This window comes from Alosa pseudoharengus, unplaced genomic scaffold (assembly GCF_046254945.1).
Source record: "Alosa pseudoharengus isolate Yale_2024_CS ecotype anadromous, Long Island Sound unplaced genomic scaffold, YU_APseudo_1.1 YU_APseudo_1.1_scf_23, whole genome shotgun sequence".
NCBI classification, from domain to species: domain Eukaryota; kingdom Metazoa; phylum Chordata; class Actinopteri; order Clupeiformes; family Clupeidae; genus Alosa; species Alosa pseudoharengus.
Genome location: NW_027468685.1, coordinates 14531249 through 14550574, shown reverse-complemented (window position 1 = coordinate 14550574; position 19326 = coordinate 14531249). Strand labels below are relative to the sequence as shown.

Genomic DNA, 19326 nt, shown 5'->3' with positions numbered 1-19326 from the left:
GCCGGGCTGAACACATACACACCAAACACAGGTGAAATACTGTAGCTCAGTATAGTACACACATATCATACACACATACACAACCACAGGTGAAACACAGCAGGCACACACACACACGCACACATTTAAATTTGTATGTATTCATTTGGCAGACGTGTTTATGCAATACGTCTTACAGCATTAGAATTAACATTTAACCCCCCCCCCCCCACACACACACACACACACACACACACACACACACACACACACCACCCCCAACCACATACATGTACATACACACATCATACACACACACACAGGTGAGCCCCACCACATAAAGGGTAAGATATGGTAACTTATCAGATACTACACTTATCATGCACCGATGCCAATAAGCCCACCCACACAGGTAAGCTGCACCTCGCACAGTTGCTGTAATCCTCATTACTTAAGTCTGTCAGATACTAACATACTGTTACACACAAAAGAGAATACAGCAGCTAATCTCTCTTAATTTAAAATGAGAAGCATCAGTAAATGTCTGAGCAACAGCTGGCCCTGGGTTAAGCTTTCCTCAGTACAATACAGTAGGTAATGTGCGATACGTAACCCTATGAAAGGTATCCAATGAAAGACAAAAGTCCAAACACGCCCACCACACAATTGAGTAAAAATAGAGAGAGAAAGAGCAGGGAGGGATTATAGATATGAAGTGAAACCTGACTCTGGTGGAGGTGGGGAAGAAAGAGTTCAAGGATACCAACCCTGCAGGCGAATCTTTTAATTTGCAGCATGTACCTGCAAGAGTTCAGCTATGCTAAGAGCAGGTATCCGAGAGCGAATAAAAACTCTTTACTTCAGGATCGACCCAGAGAGGGGAGAGGAGTTCACTCCTGGACTCTGAAAACTCTGAAGGGAAAACGATCTGGCTGCAAGGAACCGAGCATGGATAAGACTGCACTGGGGATGTTTTGACATAAAATATGAAGTATTTGATCAGGAATTGATCACATAAAAGAATTTTCTGTGAAGACTTGCTTTATTGCTGTGTGTGTGCAGGCACTATGAAAACCATGTGCACATGAAGGGAGTTGTGATGCCTGTATTCTAGCTTTTCATGGAAAACGAGAGCTATCGTCTTGAGTCTGAATTGCTTAAAGCAGTAGACAAGTCTGAACCTAAAGGAGGATAACTCTCTTGTCATCACGAATAACCATGTGGAGCCTGAAGAAGAAATTCCACCGCAAGAAGCGGCGTGGCAGCTCGGCCTCGAGCAGCGCTCACGGCTCGGTCAGCGACCTCGAGGACCGGGTGGTGATGCTCTGTGATGACCTGCCCAACGAAAGCTCTTACGACTCGGCAAGCGAGACTCTGAGCCAGATGTCCGTGAGCAGGAGCTCGATGAGCAGGAGATCCCTAAGCCGCAGCTCCCAGAGTGGGGAGCAGGTGATGGGCGATGCATCACACCACCATCCTTCCATCCCTCGGGACAGGCTGTCCTACAGACAGGCGTGCTACTTTGAAGAGGCCCCCATGGCGAGCCAACAGGGATACTACCAAGTCAGAAGAGTGCAGGCAGTGTATGGATGTTTCTGTCTATCTGTTCAAGAAACAGTATCCTGCATCTCATGTTCTGTGACGCTGTGGATTTGTTAGAACAAGAATGGGAGACAGGGATACTACCATGACACAAGAGGAATGTTCCATTTTTTCTCTAGTCTCGTAAAAAAGTTGGTTACTGTGGACTTGTTAGAAAAAAATAATTGGCCACTAGTTCTAAAAGAAAATCATTCCAAATCATTAATTTAAGAGCAAAACATTACAAACTCACTAACAGTAACTGAAACTGCCTATCACTACATCATAGTGGCGACGGCATTTAGGTGTCATTATGCTCATTTGTAGAAAATGTGCTTTGCCGTTTGTGTTGCTGCTGAAGCTGGAGAGCTCCTTCTGAACAATTTAATATGTAAATGTAGAGCATGTATGTGCACGCCACTGGAGCTGAAACTGCATTCTTGGCAGCATCTGCTCATGAAAGATTGGATTTGTATATACTTAGGGCAGGGGATGTACGGCAGTCTCTGCACTCAAGGAGAGGCAGGAATGGGCGAGTCTCTTGTTTTTGCTTGCCTTGTTACATTCCCCAGGGTCGGCCTCCTGAAAGGCATGTCAATCATGGCCAGGCAACTTCCTCACCTGCACACTCTGATAGCTGACCTTTACAGCTGGCAGGCTCAGATTTATGATCTACGAGGAAGCACCCAGTGATTACCTGACCTTCATTTTTATAGCCCTGTTTGGATGGATTTCAAAAGAGACAAGATATAGTTTTTATTATATGTTCTTATCAGAATCAAAATCAGCTTTATTGGCCAGGTTTGTGTAAACAAACAAGGAATTTGACTCTATTAATCTTTGCTTTCAAGTACAACACTCACTTAATACACTTAACATAAGAATTAAGAATGAAAAACATAAAAGAATACAAAGCAGAACACTAAGAATGGAATGAAGAGCAGTAGAATATGGCATGTACTGTAAAGGGAATAATTACAGTATGTACATTTGCAATATAGTAACATTATGGGTGGGATAGGGGAGTGCCGGTTGTCCCTGTCAAGCAGACCTTACACTATGTGTGTATTTCAGTCTTACTTGTAAGAGCAATCCACAGATACATGTATGGTCATTTAAAGAGGAGAATTGTTTCAAGGTACCTGACTGTTTTTCCTACCCACCCCAGGTTACTAGCGATTCAGTGTGCAAGCTAGTAATGGCTTACCTTCAAACCACTAATCAACCATTAAAAAACGTTGAGGTTACTGGTATACTGAAACCCTTTAATTTTGTCTGTCCGGCTTTGTCCCTCCAGGCCAGGTTTGATTGACATGGGAAAAGTTTACCGACAGACCAACCTGGAGAATCTGGAGCAGGCGTTCAGCGTGGCAGAGCGTGAGCTGGGCGTCACCCGTCTGCTTGATCCCGAAGGTAATAAAACCAGTCGCCACATCCAATTTGTCTGTTTGGACATGTGTATCACTTCAATTATAATCCAGTCTTGGATTTTATTTACTTGGCAGTCTTTCCCTCTACTTGATAGATTCAGGTTAAAGTCCTCTTTAAAGTATTTTATTGTCAGTACTTTAAAACCACAATTACATTTTTCAGCAATATTATTTAATTGTTGGGCGTTTATTGTTCATTTTTAGCATAGATGATGTTGGTGAAGCACAGCTTGCAGTAAAATTCTGGAAGTGTCATTAAGTCCAAAGTGCAAGTAGAAAGTACAGTGGAAATAAAGTGATTTTTTAAAATGATTGCCTTTAATAAAGTGATAGTAGAAGTACTGGTAATAGCAGTAGTAGTAGTCGTTTTTTCCTTTTTCCTAAGCTCTGCATAGCTAACCTCTCTCCACCCTACATTGCCTAGATGTGGACGTTCCCCATCCTGATGAGAAGTCCATTATCACCTATGTTTCCTCTGTTTATGATGTCATGCCCAGAGTACCCGATGTCCAAGATGGCGTCAAAGCCAACGTGAGTCTGATAAGATAATAAACAGTGAGACATTTTCATGGTGGATTATGTGTAGATATATAACCTGTAATAAAGTATGGATTTTGACTTTTCCATAGTTTATTAGTTGCAGCATCTAACATTAGGAGAGCCATCATGACAATTACTGATAACTGATAACACAATATCAAGTCAAGTCAAGTCAAGTCAAGTTTATTTATATTTACATAAACAAAAGCAAACAGTAATAACAAATAAAAGCATAGATAGGGCAGTATAGTCAAAGAATAGTTCAAAAGGTAAAGATCATAATAAAAAGAAAACATAAAACGCACAAGGTAAAATCATTTAAAAATAAAAAATAATTAATAACAAAAAAAAAGCAAAAGTAATAATATCACATATATGGGACTACTGAAGTGTCATGATAGAAAGTACTAATATGATTATGTCATTAAAGGTGCTCTAAGCCAGGGGTTCCCAAACTTTTCCACGACAAGGCCCCCCAAATACCACCATTTCGCTCCGCCTAGCTCCACTCATCCATCTGGGACCAATCCATTGAAGTGTTGCTTCAGAAGGCTGGGCCTAATCAAAAAATGCTTGCATATGATTGAATAAGCCACTTGTCCGTCATCTATTGACGTGCTACTTCAACCACTCACATCGAAGGCAACCCGTGACGCTGATAACAGTCTCACGGTCGCTTCTCCACTATGTCACATCTATGAAACTCCCGCCCTGCGTCCTGATTGGCTGAACCATAAAGTCGGTTGCAGAAATCACTCTCAATGGAAGAGGTCCCAGATGGATGTGAGTGAAGCTAGGCGGAGCTAAGCGGAACGAAATTCATCTGGCTAGGGTCAGGTTACATAGTAATAGGTATATTTAAAATATATATATTTAAAAACCACTGCTCTAAGCGATGCCACACGTTTTTTAGGCACTTACTGCAAGCATCACCTAGCTAACCAGTAGCTGTCTATGTCCTGAATACACTGTAAAAAAATGTGATCTCTGTGGACAGCTCAGGCTCCAAAAACGGCAACAAAAACAACCTGGGCAAACTTAGCCCATAAAAACATAACAAACTGTTCCAGCAAATCACAGACGAGATGCGCGTTTAGGAGATTTCAATTGCACGGGAGCAGCACGGGAGGGAGGGGGAGGAAGTAGCGAACTAGCTCTGTTTTGTTTGAAAGTCAACAGAAGTGACGTTACTCAGCATCGCTTAGAGCACCTTTAGGAAGGATTTGACATACTATTTGCTGTATATGCAAGATTCCTGTTTTGAAATACTGTGTCGTAATGACGAATGACATGACATGATTATGCCAATGTTATGACAAGGACTCAACTACTGTTTACAGTGAATTGCTGTAAACTTGATTTACAAGTTGATTCATTCCTGTTTTGATAGCAGCTGGATGTGCTGAAGTGTCATGATAACAAATGACTTGGCATGATTAGTTGACATGAAAAGTTTCACTTGGACCAATTGGTCGGCCCCGGATCGATTCCTGAAGCCACTGGTGCGAGTCTGTGTAGCATAAAATATTGTCGGATAAAAGCGTCTGCTTAATACAGTCAACTTTAACTTTATGATTAACTAAAGGCTGATGATATAAATGCTGTACATGAGTTGCTGTAAAGATGATATTGCTGTGTTGCCTCAGGAGCTGGAGCTGCGCTGGCAGGAGTACTATGAGCTGGTCACCATGCTGCTGCAGTGGATGAGACACCACATCATCGTGTTCGAGGAGAGGAAGTTCCCCACCAGCTACGACGAGATAGACGTGAGATTTGTTAGCCGTTTCATTATGCAATTATCAATATCGGCTGTAGAGTGATACTTGTGAACACTCGTAAACACTAAGTGACATTCTCTGAAAATAAAATATCTAATCTGGATTATGATTTGAAATGGGTTGATCGTACTGTAGGTGGTTAATGTGACAACATTTTTCAGCCGTGACTTACAAGTCTACTCAAGCCTTAGACTGGAAACCGAAGGCTTTTGGCATTCAAGCATAGACTTACAAATGAAGGTGTTTGGCACCATGACAGAATACTGAGGGCTCCATGATGTCTTCACAGGTTCTCTGGCGTCAGTTCCTCAAGTTTAAAGAGACTGAGCTGCCAGCGAAGGAGGCTGACAAGAACCGCTCCAAACAAATCTTCAGATCCTTTGAGGTAAACATGAATAAATATTAAGGTACAATGTTGATAAATCTTGCAATATCACACGTGCCATCTCAATTTTTCTGTGCACTCCTGTCACTAAGAAGCTTAGAAGAGTTTTGGTTATATACACAACTGACAACCACTGCCACTTTTTCTGCTTCATTTTATAAGCACAACTTTTACTTTTTATTACCATTTGGAGAAGCGGCAGCATCACTGCCTTACAAGCGGATCGCCCGGGTTCGAGTCCCGACTTTGTTTGGCTTAGGATAATTTCTGCTATATATCAGTCACATTTTCTGCTATATATCAGTCACATTTACCTTTATTTATCTTGTCATCCAATCTAACTTTATGACATGAATTCAGTGGCTTGGTAATGAGGTGGTGATCGTGGTGTTCTTTGTGTTTGTAGGGTGCTGTTCAGGCAGGTCAGATCAAAGTTCCCTCCAATTACCACCCATTTGACGTGGAGAAGGAATGGGGTCGGCTGCACGTCGCCATTCTGGAGAGGGAACGCCTGCTGAGAACCGAGTTTGAAAGGTAATGCGCGTGGACAATGTGAATGTATTCTCACATCACATTACATTCACAGTAGAAAGGAATGTCTCAAATTCATATAAATTATTCTTTATCATAACTTCTTCACCTTGAAAATATTTAACATTGATGCCAAAAACATGAGCATATAGATGATGGACTGTTGGAAGAGGGTTTTTTTAGTTTACCTGCACAGGGGAGATATAGTGGAGAAAATAGTAGAGAAATGTATTGAAGTCTGACTGAAGTTTCAGTCGTAGAAGAGGTTGCTATGATGTTAGCAATGCCATAGAGATGCAAATAAGACTTGTTGTGTCGTGTTATTTACAACCAGAAATATAGCTGGATGGCAGCTGGCATCTGATGTTTAAGTTTTATAAAAATGTTATTACTTATTCACTTGATTGCACACAATGATCATACAGTACATCAGCAATTTTTGAGACATATCCCAAGGTTTTCTTGACCATTATTATTAAGATATTGCTTGAATTTCAACTGCTTGGTGTCAGTTGAAATCCGGTATTTAACAAATGCGGTCAGCTTGTAGTTGGCCCATTCATTTTTACTTTTTTTCATGTTTTGTTTTTGTTATTAAAGTCCGTCTCCAAGTAATTTGTCATCAACAGATGGTATCAGCCTTCTGTCACAAGACTGTGTGTGTGTGTGTGTGTGTGTGTGTGTGTGTGTGTGTATGTGTGGGCAGGGCAGGGGAGGCCAGTTTGGAGCTAGCAGACAGTGATACTGAGACTGTACTGGGGTTTTACTAGTGTAGAGGGAAAACCCATCTCTGCTTAGTTCAGCTCAGTTTCAAAGCACTGTTGCTTCAGACCCTCCTAGCAGTATGGCTTTCTATGGAGACAGTCATGGCTTAAGATACCTGCTTCGCCAGAGGAGGCCGTGAGTGTCTGTCCTCTCACTCTTACTGTTGGACTGCTGCTGCTATCTGCTATCTTTTTTTCTTTTTTAAAAAACAAAAAAGATGATTGTGCATGTTGACATCTCCAGTAATATTGTGACTGTTATCTTTATGGTTGCGCTGATTTAGATTAGATTAGAGATGGTGTGTCTGTGTTGTGTCTGGTACTGGTTTGTGTGTTAGATGATGGTGTGTGTGTCTGACGTTGGTGTGTTTGACTGACGTTGGTGTGTGTGTCTGACGTTGGTGTGTTTGACTGACGTTGGTGTGTGTGTCTGACGTTGGTGTGTTTGACTGACGTTGGTGTGTGTGACTGACGTTGGTTTGTTTTTTGCAGGATGGAGCGCCTCCAGAGGATCGTCAGTAAAGTGCAGATGGAGTCTGGCGTCTGTGAGGAGCAACTCAACCAGGTGGAGACCCTGCTGCAAACGGTGAGCATCCAGTCATGAGTGGGTGAATGAATGAATGAACGAATGAACAAATGGATGGATGAATGTGTGAGTGGATGCGTGAATGAATGAATGATTGTTTATGTATGAATGAATGAATTAATGAATACTGTATGTGGAAAATGAAGAAAAGAAGGAATAAGTATATTTCTATATCAATTAGCAATTTGACTAACTTTTGATCAGTTATTTTGATATTTTTTCTGTCTATTGAATTCCTGTGGCTCTCTGTACTTACTCAAATCTGTATGGCATGTGTGCATGTATGCATGTTCTGTAGGACGTGCGCATGATGAACGCAGGTAAGCCAGCCCAGCACACCGGTGAGGTCGAGGCCGATCTGGACAAAGCAGAGGGCATGATCCGACTCCTGTTCAACGATGTCCAGCAGCTCAAAGATGGACGCCACTTACAAGCTGAACAAATGTACAGAAGGTAAGAAGACTGGACACCCAGAGGGCCCTGCTACTTACCAACCATGAAGCATCGCACACCTTCCCCACATCAAATCACATGTTTTAGTTTTGCATTCTTGTGCCATTCCAATATTGCACAGCAGAAAATGCATTTAACCAATTGTGTTATTCTCTGTAAGAAACAGTAATACATGTTCATCAAGCATTGCCTTCATAATGTCATTTTTTTTTCTGCACCAGTCCCTCATTCATATTCCTGGTCTGATCCTCAGGGTGTACCGACTTCACGAGCGCCTGGTGAACCTGCGCAGCGAGTACAACCTTCGTCTGAAGTCTGGTGTGACCCTCACCCAAGTGCCAATGACACAGGTGGCACATGTGCCCATGTCTCAGGTGACCATGCTGAAGAGTTTTATATTGTGCTAACTGTATGAAGATGTTGTGTGTACTTATATTATTTACTCATTTACATGAAACATGATATTTGTGCGTTTCTGTGAATTATACAGTATGGCATCATATTCATATGTTTTATAAAAGTTAGATATACGGTTAATATACTCTGGTATCATATTTCACAATATCACATATATCACAAAACAAAGAATTCAGTCCTCCTTGTGAAGAAAGACACAAAAGCCTGACGTTTCAGTTTATCATGAAATTAAGATGTGGAATATACATGTTAGTAGCATTTTTCAACACCATTGACATTGACAGAAAATGCAACACTACAATGACATGCACAAGAATACTACATCAGACAAAAGTTAGTAGAATTTTGTTAACCCTTAAAGGTGTAGGTTTTTGAACATTCTAAGTTCCGCAACAATTGAAGGTTCTAAAATTCTATGTTGAATTCAATGAACCCAGATATTCTTTAGAATGTTAATTTCCCAACATTCCCGTCACACCGGTGTGACGGTACTCCTTTATCTGTCCATTTCATTCCAAACATTAGCAACGTCCTCCTCTGCCCTGTCTCAGGTGTCCATGCAGCAGCAGTCGTCGCGCGTGCGTCCGGAGCTGGACGAGGTGACGCTGCGCTACATCCAGGACCTGCTGGCCTGGGTGGAGGAGAACCAGCGGAGGATCGACGGGGCCGAATGGGGCGCCGACCTGCCCTCCGTGGAGTCTCAGCTGGGCAGCCACCGCGGCCTGCACCAGTCCGTCGAGGACTTCAAGTCCAAGATCGACCGCGCCAGGGCTGACGAGGTGAGAGAGAGAGAGAGAGAGAGAATGAGAGGTTTTTTATGAAAGTCGCTTTAGATAAAAGCATCTGCTAAATTAATAAATGTAAATGTACATGTCAGCTGCATATCAATTCAATTAAATTCAGTTTTAATATAAGAATCCATCTCAAGGTGTTTAAAAGGCTCAGTCTGAACATAAACCTTGATCTTTCCTGTATAACTCGACAGGCCAAAGAAAAGCAACCTTGGTTTAGTTTAGCAGAATATCAACTTGACACAGAAGAACCAAAATCTACACGGAGTTTCATATGTTAGAGTTTCATACAGCTTCAGCTATACTAAATAAAGTCACAACAGACAGAAGCAACATTGGGTATTACAAAGGTCCTGCAATAGTATCCATCAACGTGTAATTAGAAAAATGTTAAAAATGTGTCTATACATGCAAAGTACAACATATTATTTTATTACGGTATGTGCTACAGCTAAATTACAAGAGTGATTCTGGTCAAAGTAGGCCCCATGTTAGTACTGTTATGCAGTAATGTGTATGTATGTTTTCATCTTAAACATGAAGTATATCTGATTCCTCTCCCCTCAGAGTCAGCTAACCCCTGTTAGTAAGGGAGCCTACAGAGACTATCTGGGGAAACTGGACCTGCAGTATGCAAAGCTCCTGGTATGTGCCCACAGTAACACTCTTATATTGTATGCATATAGTGGTCATGTACTGACCATCACCACCAAACAGAAAACTGGATGATGAATGATGAATATTGGAGATGTTCCCTTCAAGTTACTTTAAGTTCAGCTTCACTGTGCCTTGAGTTTAGCTTCACTACGCATTAAGTGATCATACAGAGATCACCTTATACCAAAAAGAAAGCAACTGAACGAATCTTAAAGACTTACTGTATGTGGAGTGGAAGGTAGATTAAGTACAGTATACTGTAGTCTTTGAACAATTACACTTTTCTTACATGCATGAAAACAGGTTATCATCTAAGATGGATGTAACCAAACTCAAGCCATTGACACTTTCACTTTAAATCCACTTCAGGACAGACACCAAAAGTCAAAAGTTGTGATAACATCTATGGACAGAGACTTCTCCTGACATGGTAGTAATTCTCAAGGTGTCTTGTCTCCTCCAGAACTCCAGCAAAACACGCCTGCGCAGTCTGGATCAGCTTCACGCCTTTGTGACCGCCGCCACCAAAGAGCTGATGTGGCTCAACGAGAAAGAGGAAGAGGAGGTCAACTACGACTGGAGCGACCGCAACACCAACATGACCACCAAGAAGGACAACTACTCAGTACGAGAACTGTTTCCTCTCAACATTCAACCTCTCAAAGCACAATATTTTACAATAATTTACAATTATCAAAGACCAGTCATGAAATTATTTTTAGTTTGAAAAAAAAAAAACGCTGAGTAACATGTGGTGACATTATGGGATGTTTGCGTAGTATTGTGTAGTAATGTGTAAAAGTCATGGGATGTTTGCGTAGTATTGTGTAGTAATGTAAGGTCATTTTGTGTGTTAGGGTCTGATGCGTGAGCTGGAACATAGGGAGAAGAAGGTGAACACTGTTCAGGCCACAGGAGACAAACTGCTGAAGGAAGGCCACCCTGGCAGGAAAACCATCGAGGTAGGACGCAGAGAGAGGCAGTCGAGCCAAGACTTCAGCTAAAAAAAAAAATGAATGTGTCATTCGTTGTGTTTTGGATACAGATTTGGAAACAGATTTGGCAGCTTGACCTTTGATAAATATTTCTTCCTCTATCATATACACCCCACTTTTCCTTCTGTCTTGCCTTTTCTCTTAACTCTTTTCTCTCTCTCCCTCTGTCTATATTTCTCTTTCTTTCTCTCTCCCTCCCTCCCTCCCTCTATTTCTCTTTCCTTCTCTCAGGCCTTCACTGCAGCCCTACAGACCCAGTGGAGCTGGATCCTCCAGCTGTGCTGCTGTATCGAGACACACCTAAAAGAAAACACTGCCTACTTCCAGGTACACACACACACACACACACACACACACACACACACACACACACACATAAACGCCTATGTTTTTGCATCGGAGTGAGTAAAACTGTTAAGAGAGATAAAGTCTTGCTAGTGAGCTGAGCCATGTTGTATCCCTCCCTCTGTTCACCATTGCAGTTCTTCAATGACGTGAAAGATGCCCAGGACCAGATGAAGAAGATCAACGACACGATGAAGAGGAAGTACGTGTGTGACCGCGCCATCACCGTGACAAGGCTGGAGGACCTGCTGCAGGACTCAGCGGTGAGTGAGACACGTTAAGCACCCCATGCCGGACGGATGTCATTGTAACAGGCAAGCTACACCGGGCACATAACTGATGCGCTCCGTTCACTGAGCATGAGCTGCAACAATCAGCTTCCACTATAATCAATGGAACTGGCTACACCAGACGTGACATTAGGAAAACATTAGACCAGCGTTCCAGAACGGAACACTTCAGTTGCAGGCCTGGTGTAGCCCATCTGTAACTTTACACTAGGCCGTGTGTAGTGTCATCATTTTAAAGAGTAGCTTTTTGGATTTCCGGTACTGTATGAAGATTTGCCATGATTTTGTTACTTTTAACTTTAGAATGTGTGCTGTTAACTTGTTCCAGTAAACATTAATCGTCCACAAGTATCACAAGAGAGATGTTGCAGAAGATGATAAATTCATAGCTATCAAATATTAGAAGATACATTTCCCCTAGAGTGGGAAAAGCTTTCAGCTAACACGTAACGTCTAAGCCGTCCATTCCTCATCGAGTCCTGTGTTTTTGAGCAGGATGAAAAGGAGCAGCTAAATGAGTTTAAGACTCACCTGGACGGCCTCAACAGACGGGCCAAGACCGTCGTCCAGCTGAAACCACGTAACCCTGCCAACTCGGTCAAGGCCAAGCAGCCCGTGCAGGCCGTGTGCGACTTCAAACAGATGGAGGTGAGGCGGAGATGTTAGAAACCCTCTTAATGTGTCATTTGCTGTTGGATTGTTTATTTCTGGCTTGTTTGTCTGTGTGTTTTTTGCTTGTTTGTTGTGTCCTTTTTTTGTGTACCCTTTGTGTCATTATTATTTGTAGCCTATTTGTATCTCATTTTGATCCCAATGTGTTTTTTTTTCTTTCTGGAAACTGTTTGTTTGTACACAGCACACTGTGTTGATTGTTCACTGCAATCATGCCCACAAAGTCCATGGAGCTGAGCTGAATTCAAGTGCCCAGTGCCCAGAGCACAGAGCAGGAACATCCTGACACTCAGTCTCCAGATTATCTTTTTTTTTTACTATTTGCAGGCCCGTTTTTACTTGTCTTGTGATGAGGGGAGAGCTAAGCCATGACATCAGTCTAGCCTATCTTGACACGACTGACAGACTGATTCTCTCGTGGTTATACAGACAGATCAATGGTTGCATTTCACAGTTCATTTGTGGTGTCATGTGAAATTTGGAAACCACCAAACCAAGATAAATACACATATTACATTTCCTCACTGTGCCAACAGTGCCAACAGTTGCAAGTTCAAACAAATCCCAATCCCTATCCCAATTACCAGGTTGCAATTACCATACTCTCTATACTTGATAAACTGTGACCTGTTCCTACCTCAAACCCACAAAAAAATATATATATTCTGTTCGACCCCTCTTACCATGAATTACATGGCGTTCAGATCACAGTGCGCAGGGACTCTGAGACTCCTCAGAGGCTCCTTTCTCAAAAACAGCTGCAAATTATTCAAACTAACAGATTTATTCAAAAAAGGTGTAGAAAAGAAAACCATATTCAGTGCCATCGGTCTAACTGTGAGCATCCTGTCGTCCAGATCACAGTGCACAGGGGCGATGACTGTACGCTGCTGAACAACACCGAGCCCTCCAAGTGGAAGGTGAAGAACCCCAAAGGAGGCGAAGCCACCATGCCCTCCGTCTGCTTTGTTGTCCCCCCAACCAATAAGGAGGCGGTGGACAGCGTCAATGAGTGAGTGTTTAACCTTTGACCTCTCGTTAGATTCCATAAAAACACTTCTCTAATGTTTTAATATGACACACACAGAGAGATGCTAAAACACACACACATACAATTGATTTTTCTTTTTTGTTGTATCTGGTCAGCATAGGAAACAAAAAAAACATTAACATTAAATAATTAATCATCATTATTTACTTTTCTGTTTTCCCTGGATCAGACTTAAAGAAAAGAGGACAGTGATATACCGACACTATGGAGTGTTTTGTACCGAATTGTTGCAATGAAATGTGCATCTCACCTTCACTGAATAAATGAATGTCATGTTTCTAGGTTGGACGGCGGTCTGAAGAAGCTGTTTGTGCTCTGGCAGAGGCTTCACGTGGACATGAAGAGCCTCCTGTCCTGGCAGTACCTCACGAGGGACATCCAGCTCATCAACTCCTGGAACTTCCTCATGGTAAACATTTGTGACCCGCAGTGTCCGGCGTTCAGTCCCACACCGGCCTGGGCTCTTACCCACAAACTTGAGGCACCTGAGATTGGGAGCAGGGGGTGCTAGCAAGGAGACCAGTGCTAGTGTCTATCACTCATTAAGTGTCAGGAAAGAGGTTTATTCACAGCACAGCTAGCGTTACACATTATCTCAGCATCACTGAAAATGAGGACTACCCTCAATGAACTTCCGAGAATAAACAGACTATTTACCAAACCAGTGGAGTGTGGTTGATCCACTTCTCCTGCAACACTAAAATAAGATTGTTAAAGGTGTTTTCATGTTATTCCCCAAGTGTTGTACTGCCTACCGTTGTTTGATTTCTGTGATATTAACTATTTTCTTTTTCTCCATAACTCATTTCTGTGTCTGTTCTCCCCTGGTCCAGTTTAAGACGCTGAAGGTGGAGGAGTACAACCTGGCCCTGAGGAACCTGGAGCTGCACTACCAGAACTTCATGAAGGACAGCCAGGACTCTGAGCTGTTCGGCGCTGATGACCGTCTGCAGGCTGAGAATGGCTTCCAGTCGGCCAAGCAGCACTACGACGTCCTCCTGCAGTCTGTGGAGCAAGGTGGGCCACTACCACAGAGTACATCACTGATTTTGTCTTACAGACAGCATCATATAGCCTATATAGGATTTATACAGCATCATATAGCCTATATAGGATTCATATAGCATATTATAGCCGATATAGGATTCATACAGCATCATATAGCCTATAAAGGATTCATACAGCATCGTATAGCCTATAGGATTCATACAGCATCATATAGCCTACATAGGATTAATTTTAGCATCATATAGCCTATGTATGATTCATACAGCATCATATAGCCTGTGTATGATTCATACAGCATCATATAGCTTATGTATGATTCATACAGCATCATATAGCCTATGTATTATTCAGAAATGTGATGAGGATGAGGTGCTAGGCTAACTGTTGTAATGACATTGCAGGATATGTCCCCACCGAAGCAGAAACACTCTCTGGTAAAGCTCCATGAGTGCTGTGCTGTGTGACGTTTTGGTGTGGCTTTCTGCTAAGAATATCTAATAAATGCCAGGTCCATTTCATATAAAGAGTTCTCACTAATGCTTAGTATAGAATATCAGTGCTTAGCATTAATGACTTGTACTGCTTTAAGAATACTTAATATAAAGTGGGACCAACTGTTATCTCTGCTGTTCAATATCACCTGTTACTAAAAGCGCTGCTGTGTGTGTTTACTGTGTGTGTGTGTCTTTGTGTGTGTTTTATTGTTATGTGATACTCGCATAAGAGCTGGTGTGTACAACATAAGTTCTCTAGATACAGTATGTTACCAGTTTTCCTGGTGCTTTTATAGATCACTTCACTTGTAGTCCTATTATACAGCATTTCGCTTGTTGGTGTATCTAAACTGTGTTTGTTTGTGTGTGTCTATCGCTTCCTAGTCAACCCTGTAACGCCACCTCTGTGTGTGTACGTGTGTGTGTGTTTACAGGTGAGCAGGATGAATCTCTGTGTAAGACGTATATGACCCAGATCCGAGACCTGCGTCTGAGACTGGAGAACTGTGAGACTCGCACCGTTAACCGCCTCAGACACCAGGTGGACAAGGAGCCCCTCAAGGCCTGTGCCCAGAGGACCACTGACCAGAAGGTGAAACACAAAATAAAATCACTAGAAATATTTGTATCACTTTCTAGCTGTATTGTTTAGTTTCAAAAGCAAACACATTTATGTTACAAACTCAGAGCAACCCATTGACTAATGCATTTAGTAAGATCAACAGCTATTGAATCTATTTCTGTGAATTTTGTTAGTTGTAGTTAAACCTCCTAACTTTCTGTGTATGTGTGTGTGTGTGTGTGTGTCCATCAGCAAGTGCAGATCGAGCTGGAGAGCATAAAGAAAGATCTGGATAAGGTGGCCACTCAGACGCAGAGTGTGCTGGCGTCCCCTCAGGCCTCCGGCTCCATGCCTATGCTGAGCTCCGAGCTGGACATCACCCTCAAGAAGATGGAGCACGTCCACAGCCTGTCCTCCGTCTACATGGACAAGTAAGCGCCCACTCAGTACAAAGAACTTGAAAATATACTTTGTTCTTATATTATTTATATGTTCAGCTACTTAATATTTTACATATCAATATGAAATGTCTCTGAAGCCATTTCATGGGAGGAGCCCATGGGGATGATTGACAGCTGTCATTCACCCCACTTCCTTATTCTAGAGATGCCCTACATGTCCTGGTATTTCACACCCACTGACAAAGCTCAGTATCCCACCTCCTGTCGTCCAGATCACAGTGCACAGGGGCGATGACTGTTCGCTGCATCAGTTCTTCCCAATTATTCACTAGTAGCTTTTGGCTCACTTACTTCTCACTTACTTCTCACTTACTTCTCCTTACTGTTGGGAATCTCCACAGACATCACATAGAGTACAGTGTGTGCCACACACAACCTCTGTTAGGCATTTCAGCATCATGGCCAGTCACCAAACCAAATACAGCACCCTCCACATTTATTGGCACCACTGGTAAAGTTGGAGTAAAACAAAATCATCTCTCAAAAGATCAAAATCATCTTGAAAGCAACCTTGTGTGGGAAAGAAATATTCAGAGAAAGCAAAATTACCCCATAAAATACATAATATATTATGCTTATTAATTAGTTCACCCAATCTATTTCCCTAGATTGGTTAACTACAGTAGTATATTTATAGGCATTTAAAGGGTATCCTATAATTTCCCCCCAATCATTCAGGTTGAAGACCATCGACGTGGTGATCCGTAGCACACAGGAAGCTGAGGATGCACTCAAGCAGTTTGAAGGCGAGCTGCGTAACGTCAACAAGGTTCCTGCAGAGGAGAAAGAAGTGAAGGCTCACCTCGACCAGCTCAAGGTACAGACACCCACAAGTAAAAATAATTGTAAAAAATCTTAATCACCAAAAATTCAAAACTAAATGTACACTCTGTGACTAATCAAATATTTATTTATGGAAGGTAGGGGTATAATATTATTGACTGTTCAAATATCAATAATCTGTTAATGTAAAACTCTACTATCTACACAGAAACTGCGTGCGGATGCGGAGGAAGAGCAGGCCACCTTCGAGTGCTTGGACCGGGAGCTCCAGAAGGCCGTAGCAGTGCACGACCGCATGCGGATGGTCCACAGCGAACGCGACGCAGAGCTCGAGCACTACCGCACGCTCGTCTGCAACTTGCAGGAGCGATGGCAGGCCGTGTTGGCCCAGATCGACCTGCGCCAACGCGAGCTGGACAACTTGGGACGACAGATGAAGCTGTACAGAGACAGCTACGACTGGCTCATCAACTGGTCAGCTGACGCCAAACAGAGACAGGAGAAGAGCTGCGCTGCACCCATCAGTGGCAGCAAAACGCTCAAGGACCAACTCGCTCAGGAGAAGGTATGCAAGGAGAGTGTACAGTCTTAAAGTTTTTTTTTTCCTTTTCTTTTTTCTCCTTTTTCATTCAATTTTGGTAAAGCAGTAAATAAAGAAAATAAAGTTTGGGAGCTTTTCACAATGCTCTGACTCGAAAACTCACTTTTTTTACAGAAACTCTTGCAGGAGATTGAGCAAAACAAAGATAAAGTGGACGAGTGTCAGAAATATGCGAAGTCTTACATCGATGCAGTGAAGGTAAGTGAGCTTCCCCCTTTTATCTCTAATAAGCCAGAGTCCTTTGTAGATTGCTTGACTTTATCTCGCAGTACCTAAGTGGTGTAATGGCTGGCAACTGAAAAGTCACTGGTCAGAATCACTTTAAGTGACTTGAAATTGTTTTCTTGAACAAAGCACTTTATCTGCTCTGTGTCAGTCCACCCAGCTGTAAATGGGTACTGACTTCGGGGAAGGCTGTTGGTTATTATCCAGGGGGCAGTCTATGATTCTTATCCGCTGAGCATCACAGAAAGATGGTATAAGCACCAGCCCTCTTAGCCTCCATGGCTAGAGAAGAATGACTAACTTTATCTCCCAATAGGACTATGAGCTTCAGCTGGTCACATACAAAGCCCTGGGAGAGCCACTGGCCTCTCCCGCCAAGAAATCCAAAATGGAGTCAGTGTCCGACAACATTATTCAAGAGGTAGGTGAAGGAGACTGTTTATTTAATTCCTAGTGTGTCTGATGAAATCAAACCATCTGATCTTTCAGAACTTAAGACATTTTAAGCAGTATATTGATTTTATTAATTGTTCATTATTATTTTTTGTTTGTTAAATTGCATATTTGTATATATTGTTCATCGCTGACTTCTCTCTCCTGAAGTATGTCAATCTGAGAACTCGCTACAGCGAGCTGCTCACACTCATGAGCCAGTACATCATCTTCATCACGGACACACAGCGCCGCCTAGAGGACGAGGAGGTAAGTTGCGCCTACCATGCTCAACTCAGCAGGAGCAAGAGGAACACTGCTCCTCCACTCAAATCATCACTAACACATAGTAATATTGTCATGTATGTAGAACCATACAGACTATTTTATACCATTGTATATGAGTTGGACCCAGAATGTATGCACACTGAATCGAACATGGATGGAACCAACCAATAGGTCATGCCACTCAGTGACTTAGTGTAAAAGTTTAGAAGCAAATATCTCCCTTTATCTGGTACACAGAGTGAGCCTTACGTTTACTTTACATGAGTTTAGTTCAGTTCACAGTTGATGTTGAGTTTAGTTTGCAAGTTGATTTCTTCTTTAAATAGATTAGATGAAAAAGGTGAGGTTGTTAACTTATGATTATGGAGACCCCAGAATGTTAGTGGTGCAGCACATCCCCATCAACCAGTGGTCTGCCATCCTCTATGTATAGCTGTCTTGCCCCCCTTAGCTGCCAAGGGCCTTAAGTGGGAGAATACAGTGATCCCCCTCCCTTATCACTCACTATCCCTTCTCAGCCTGAAGTAACTTCACTGTCTCCATTTTCCCAAAAGACATGTTGTGCATGCTCACCCTCGTCAGGGAAACACCATGTGCTTTGTCAATTTTGTGGGAATAGAATGGACACTCCCTTTTGACAGACTTACTGTAATAAACAGCATCCCCCTGGAACCTGTCTGTTTGACTCTCTTCTGGGCTTGGACTCTCCCAGTCTATGCTTCAGGCTGACTTGCACCCTGTCTCACTGTTCTGTTACAAATGAGCACTGTTTTTTCTTTCTGCCCTTTCTTTTCTAACCTTTTTAAATTATGTTTGTTTGTTTGCTTCTCTAAACTGCTTGCCAGTGCTTTATCATGATGAATGTTTGTCATGTTTGGGCACTAAAGAGGTAAAATATCCGCACAATAACCAGGTATTTAACTCATCATCTTTACCTTTAAATTCTTGCATTACTTCTCATTTCATTTCATTGTCATGTGCTTTCGCCTTTTACATCAGTGTAAGGACAAACTTTAGAGTTGTCGATAACATACTTGCAAATCTCAACTACCTTGCCAAGTATCAGTTAAAACTTGCAGTGAGAGGTCATTGACATTCATCATGTCAAGTTTGTCATCTGAGTATAACATATTCATTAATTCCTTTGTTCATTCATTCGCTCTTTCATCGTTAAACATTCTTCATATCTCCTGCTTGTCATGCTGCATCACTAAGCTGTGCTTTTTT

At 42.2% G+C, this 19326-nt stretch overlaps 1 protein-coding gene across 6 annotated transcripts in view; it reads left to right on the top strand.

The window, feature by feature from the left end:
• The window catches only part of pleca (plectin a), a 144364-nt gene that overhangs the window by 111479 nt on the left and 13559 nt on the right, over window positions 1-19326 (top strand). For all 6 annotated transcript variants that reach the window (XM_076301717.1, XM_076301711.1, XM_076301714.1 and 3 more), the window contains exons 7-31: window positions 2858-2973; window positions 3415-3521; window positions 5177-5296; window positions 5598-5693; window positions 6100-6227; window positions 7481-7574; window positions 7873-8027; window positions 8281-8401; window positions 8996-9223; window positions 9803-9880; window positions 10356-10517; window positions 10750-10854; window positions 11119-11214; window positions 11370-11495; window positions 12018-12170; window positions 13052-13206; window positions 13528-13654; window positions 14079-14262; window positions 15182-15339; window positions 15562-15740; window positions 16449-16587; window positions 16762-17118; window positions 17269-17352; window positions 17696-17800; window positions 17983-18081. In XM_076301717.1, the coding sequence (XP_076157832.1) occupies window positions 2858-2973; window positions 3415-3521; window positions 5177-5296; window positions 5598-5693; window positions 6100-6227; window positions 7481-7574; window positions 7873-8027; window positions 8281-8401; window positions 8996-9223; window positions 9803-9880; window positions 10356-10517; window positions 10750-10854; window positions 11119-11214; window positions 11370-11495; window positions 12018-12170; window positions 13052-13206; window positions 13528-13654; window positions 14079-14262; window positions 15182-15339; window positions 15562-15740; window positions 16449-16587; window positions 16762-17118; window positions 17269-17352; window positions 17696-17800; window positions 17983-18081 (3472 nt within the window). The remainder of the gene's footprint in view (window positions 1-2857; window positions 2974-3414; window positions 3522-5176; window positions 5297-5597; window positions 5694-6099; window positions 6228-7480; window positions 7575-7872; window positions 8028-8280; window positions 8402-8995; window positions 9224-9802; window positions 9881-10355; window positions 10518-10749; window positions 10855-11118; window positions 11215-11369; window positions 11496-12017; window positions 12171-13051; window positions 13207-13527; window positions 13655-14078; window positions 14263-15181; window positions 15340-15561; window positions 15741-16448; window positions 16588-16761; window positions 17119-17268; window positions 17353-17695; window positions 17801-17982; window positions 18082-19326) is intronic.